Source organism: Eublepharis macularius, chromosome 1 (genome assembly GCF_028583425.1).
Source record: "Eublepharis macularius isolate TG4126 chromosome 1, MPM_Emac_v1.0, whole genome shotgun sequence".
Classification (NCBI taxonomy): domain Eukaryota; kingdom Metazoa; phylum Chordata; class Lepidosauria; order Squamata; family Eublepharidae; genus Eublepharis; species Eublepharis macularius.
This window is the reverse complement of record NC_072790.1, coordinates 182,879,620-182,885,619: the sequence shown is the minus strand read 5'-3', so window position 1 is coordinate 182,885,619 and position 6,000 is coordinate 182,879,620. Positions and strand designations below refer to the sequence as shown.

Sequence of the window (6,000 nt, the reverse complement as noted above, 5' to 3'; positions counted from 1 at the left end):
CTCAGTGCTTGCACAGGGGGGACTACCTTTACCTTTTGACCTTTCACAAGAGTGCTGTCCATTTATTTTCTCTGTAATCTCTCCAGTTTAGAGGAATGCATGGAGAAATGTCAGTATAAACTGTAACCAATAGGGAAAACAAGTGGATAGCTTAGTTGGGATCTGCGGGGTTTTTGTTATCATATTCTATGTAAAAGTAGAAATCATGTAAATATCACATATGAGAAAAATGTGATGTAAGATATATAATAAAACGATGTGAAGAATATTAATTGTATAACAATAATGGTTTTCGATAATAATTATATTCCTGTCTTTTATTTAGCACATTATTTATGTACTTTTATGGGGTTATCTGTTACAGATGCAGATGAGCAAGCTGAAGTTCAAACTATTGCTACACAATTAAGCTGCCATACAAGGGCATGCATGAAGTTTCAAGCAAGTGGTCAACAATTTGTCAAGGCAAAGGCTTCTTTCTCTTATGACAGAACTGGTATGTATATAAAGCCAAATGGCAAATCAGAGTTATTTTGTTCCTCTGCATTTATTTCTGTTATTTTGAATTCTCTGCATTCATCCATTGATGATTTTTGCTTGCCATTTACCAAAATAAAAATTTAAATTTTATTGGCATTAAAGCTAGATCATTGGCATGTTATAATTTATTTATATATTGTGTAGCTTGCCCTAACCTGGATAGCCCAGGTGAACCTGATCTCATTAAATCTCAGAAGATAAGTAGGGTTGGCCTTGGTCAGTAATTGGATGGGAGACCTCCAACAAAGACCAAGGTTGCAGAGGCAGGCAATGGCAAACTACCTCTGTTAGCCTTTTACCATGAAAACCCAACTAGGGGTCGCCATAAGTCAGCTATGACTTGAGGGCATTTCCCACCACTAATGTGTAGCTTACTGAAAATGGCTGTAACATTCTACCGTATTATGGATCAAATATGCTCTATAATATCCAAAGTTATTCCCCTGATATGTATATAATTGACAACTAGAGATCTACAAGGTCTAGGAGAAGGGGAAATCCCATCTCCCCCTACCTCCTGTATCTACCACTGGCTCTGTTTCTCCATCCCCTTTTTATTGTTCCTGCCTCCATTTCCCTCCGCCCCCTTCCATCTCTTCATTGCCTGTGCACCTCCCCTTCCGCTGTCTTTGCTTCCATTTCCCTACTCCACTCCTTTATTCCCTTTAAACTTGGTTGGGGCTTCTGCAAATCTGGAGCTTATGCTGGCTTTTCCAAAAAATATATCCTAGCTGTGGGTCATCCTAAATGTGCAGATTTTTTTTATTTGCATAGGGGCTTCCCATAGTTACTATACATAGAGATTTATGCTTGTTAACTGAACACAAGCCAGCCCCTGCCCCTCAATCAAAATAATTTAGATGATTCTCAGTAGTTTGATTGTGGTGATATGTGCACACCCTGATATTCTGACCATTATGGTTTGTAGACAAGACTGCAAATCAGTAAATAATTTTTTGTACAGTTATCAAAATGATGGCCATAGTTTATCATTTAATTTGGTCATAATTTAACCATGATTACTTTGTTATTTTTTCACAGTTTAGAGCTTTTGTTTGGTATATTAGTTAAACATAGTAACAGGAATATATTGTTTGGAAATATTTATAACAATGACAAAATTCTGAAAATGAATTTTTTCTCTCTCCCAGAGCCCGTTAATGATGATGTGATATGTCATATTTTGAGACTGAGAGATAAACTGGGATGGCAAACATTGTTGCCTCCATGCGGATATGTAGCTAAACCAACAGAATTAGACGCTATACAGAAGATGACATTTCCGGTATTTTCCTTTCAGTTCAGTTCCATTTCCTGTTAATTTCAGTTGCTACATATTAGAAACCTGAACCATAGAAGTCTGGATTTGTGGTGGCTTAGCTTCTGAAGCTGAGAAAAACAAACCAAAATGAACAAAATACAAAAGCTGTTGACAAGATTGTTCCTTGTTGATATATCCTGCCCTTGGGGTAGAAGCCAGCCCCATGGTTTACCATGGAGCTCGGATACCTAAAGAGGGCTGGAAGGCATCTAGAAAGATGCTGGTGAAAAACTTGCATTGAATCAGTGTGCTGTATTGTCCACTATGAAATGATGGTGCTAGCAACCACCTATGAAATGATGGTGATAACAACAAAGAAACTTTATTTCTCTGCAACCGTTGTATAGCTGTTTCCTAACAATCCCAACTTTAAGATATCTCAGCATCTTCTGAGTCCTAAACCTGAAACCTTTACTGTCTCAAGAACAGACAAATAGTTGTGTCATGTTTGCAGAGTTTTGCTGAAAAAATAATATGAATATGCTCTCATCTGGATGCCTCCTATAATAATAGATGAGGTGGATGAAATGCTTAATGTGTTGTCTGGTCTGTTTATGGACTATTTTGACCTAGTTACAGTGATGGATATTAATAGGATCCTGGCATCACTGAAGGGCAATAATTGCACACTGGATCCTTGCCCATCTTGGCTGCTAAAATCATGTAAACATTGCTATGGCATTTAACTACTTTAAATCCAGTTATACTTATGGGTATGTAACATTTTTTGGTTTGTGGTTTTTTTTAGTTGGTTTTGCAGTATAAAAGGTTCACAAGGTGTTTGAATAAAGTGAAGCGTGTTGATGCTGAAAACCAATGAAGTGAATTTCGAAATGTAATGTTTATTGAAGAGATTTTAAAAAGAAAAGATTGTAGTGCAATAAATAAAGTGAAAAATACATACAACCAGGGTTTTTTCCTGGTGTGCGCTGAAATGGGGCTGAATGAAAACTGCCTCTTTGAAGACAGTTTTCACTTAGCTCATCTTCAGCATGCATGCAATGTGACTCCTTCCTTCATCACATTGGAAAAGGAGCATAGAGGAGAAAAGAGTCATTGTGAGCTCCTCTGTGGTACTCATTCTCCAGCACAAAGAAGGAAAGAGTTACTGTGTGTGCGTGCTTCTCTCCACCTCCGTGCCTCCCCTTCTGCCAGCCAGGTGAGCAGGGCCAGGGGCCAGCAAGTGGAGGAGAAGACAAGCCTACTCAGAGCACAGAAGTACTGGAAGATTATACTCACAGGTGCTATTTCATATATCTTCAAACTGGTATGCTTACAGTGCAATCCTAAGCAGCTCTTCTTAGTCCTTTAACTTCACTGAGATAAATAGCAAGGGGCTATTTAATTTTCAAAATTTATTTTCAAATTAAGTTATAGATTTAAAATAAAATGTTGAAAAGGAACAATGTCAAAGCAAATTCTTGTTTTACACATCATCAGTAACCTGATCTTTGGAATGTTTCACTTGATCTTAACCCCAAAAGTCCTAGATTTTGGGGCATTATTTTTATTTCAGCACAACTTCTCTAGGATGTTGTGAGGATAAAATAAAGGCAGGGGAAATCAAGTAGAGTGCCCTGAATGAGGGATGCTAAAAAATATTAAATGTTTATGCTATTTTAAAAAGTGTATTTCTCTGTTTCTAAGATAACGGCTGTGTTGCAATGAAAATAATTCGTTTTTTATATAAAGATTTAATCTTGTCGTTTTGATCGGTTGTGTGTCTGCATTTTTATTTAAGCTTGATACAAGTTTACAAGTACTGATTATGAAATATAAAGTTATTGAAATTTACAATAATTTTGTATTAATTTGCATTCAGATTATGTATAATTTATTTTGTAATATAACTTGTACAATGTTATCCTTGTTTTACCAGTGAATAATTTTTTTATATATTTTATTTTTTATTATGGAAAAGTTAAAAGATAGAGCAAAAGAAGAAAAATAAGACATAACAATAATAGCACAACTACAAAGAGCTAACAAAGGCCTATGCAACAAAGTTTAACAAACTTTTAGCAAAAAAAGCATATTGTTGATCTGTTACAGTTTTTCCCCTACAACACTTTCTCCTTTAGTGTCCATCCACTTATGGTTTGATTAATATCCCCTTTCTATATCTCATCTTCTTATCCCAAATCCTTACTCTTAAAAATCGAAACCACAAATCATTAATTCATTTTTCTTAGTCTCTCGCAAAAAGTCTATAAAGGGTTTCCAATTTGCCGTGAGGCAGATGATTTGTTATTTTAGTGTGAAGTGCACACTTTGTTCACCAACTGCATTGATTCCAGTAGAATATGCCAGTGAATTTTTGAGTTTACAGGCTTACCCTAAGTTCTGCATTGGTCATCAACTCAGAAGTGTTATTTCAAAATCTATGCTATATACTATGATATCACTCAATTGTCATTTTATTATAATACATTTATTTAAAATTAGTGAATTTATGATATGGCTTATTTTGTCTACTTGCCAAAATGAATAGTAGATTTCCATAATAATTTTTATCTTTACTTTTAATAAATATCTTTATGTATTACTCTCTTGATTTTCTATTAACAGAAACTTCCAGTCCATCAGGATGGTGGAGAGTATGTATATTGTCTCATAAGAAGCAGGGATGACCCAAAAGCACCAAATAATCCATATGACCTTCAAGTAGTATCTGCAAATATGGCTAGACAGAGTAAAGAATATTGGACGATTACAGCTTCATATGTGTCCAAGGTAACATAGCTAACCTCTTACCCAGTTTAGAACTGATCTCTCTGTGGACTTCAGTGTTGCTGAGTTGTGAACTTGAGAATCTGTAATTCATACCTTTCAGTTGAAGAATCTGAATCTACATGTCAACCATTTGTGGTTTTGTCCACCAAGGAGGCAAGAGATATAATTTGTGGCCATCCAATGGTACCACAGTGCAGCGTTCAGGAAATAGGGCTCCCCCTTTAAATTCCTTGGTATTTAACTTGTAGGGTAGGCTCTGACAATTAGGGATGTGCAATCTGGGTCTGGGAACTGGCAAAGAAGCCAGATGTATGCTGATCCAGTATAATCCTGCTATGCCAGTTCCCCAGGACGAATCTTGGATTTTTCTGGGCGGAATTACCAAGTTGCAGGCAGCCAGATATTTATAACTTATTTATCATATAAAATATACTAATTGCCACATTTAGGGAATTTGAAAGTATAAATACCTTAGGGTGTCTCTAGACATGCAGGTTTTTAGAGTTGTTTCTGAGTTCCCCATTCTACAGCCATTCAGCAGTTAAAAAGTAAATGTCTGTTAATAAATAAAGGAAAACCCTTGGGAGGAGGAGGGGCTCCTCCCTCCCCCTTCAAGCTGTTTCCCTGTGTCACAATAGCATGGGAGGGACTTCCCTCCTATTTTTACTGTTCCACATGCACAGAGTATTCCAGCTGGAACAGAAAAAAACAGGGGAAAAACTCACTCCTCTGCTTTTTTGATATGTGGAAACAACTTGAGGGAGGAGGGAGGGTCTCCTCCTCCCCCCATGGAGGTATTCTGAGGCTGTTTGGGCTCTCCTTTATTTTTTAACAGCTATACCGCAAAGCTGCTGTGTTGCTGCAGGGAACTTGTGAGCTGGGTCTGGGGAATGTCTGCATGTCTAGCTTGGCCCTTAGTGTACTTGAATTTGTGGGCTTCATAGTATTTTTTATTGTAGCATACTACTATTATTCTATGCATTCTTGTATTTTGGTTCCTCTCAATTAACTTTCTCTAATTGTTCTGTTAATTTTCTCTTTCCATCTTCATTCTATCCTTGCATTGGACACCTATCACTTCGTCAGAAACATCCTTAAAATTTAGTATGATGATCAAACTGTGTGTGCTCTTCCAGCTGGGTGTTGCATTGGCTGCTCAGAGACAGCAGAGGGGAGATGGAAGAGTCCCAGGGATCCTTGGATATGTAGCTTTACTGGGCCCCCTGTCTATTAGAATGAATGCCAAAATTTTTATAAACTTCATGTCTTAGCACTTTGCATCTAGCTGCAGCATTCTAGATGCAAGGTGCTCTGTGACATGTAGATGTAAGGAGCCTTATGTTTATAGTAAGGTGCGTTGTAAAAACTAGGGTCCCCAATTCCTGGCATACTGCCATTGCAGTATT

The 6,000-nt window shown here is 37.1% G+C and overlaps 1 protein-coding gene across 1 annotated transcript in view; it reads left to right on the top strand.

Annotated features, from left to right (window-relative positions):
• The first annotated feature begins 377 nt into the window (after positions 1-377).
• DNAH14 (dynein axonemal heavy chain 14) overlaps positions 378-6,000 on the top strand; it is a 447,800-nt gene continuing 442,177 nt past the window's right edge. The window contains exons 1-3 of the mRNA XM_054972406.1: positions 378-496; positions 1,692-1,825; positions 4,430-4,594. Coding sequence (XP_054828381.1) covers positions 430-496; positions 1,692-1,825; positions 4,430-4,594 — 366 coding nt within the window. The 5' untranslated portion in view covers positions 378-429. The remainder of the gene's footprint in view (positions 497-1,691; positions 1,826-4,429; positions 4,595-6,000) is intronic.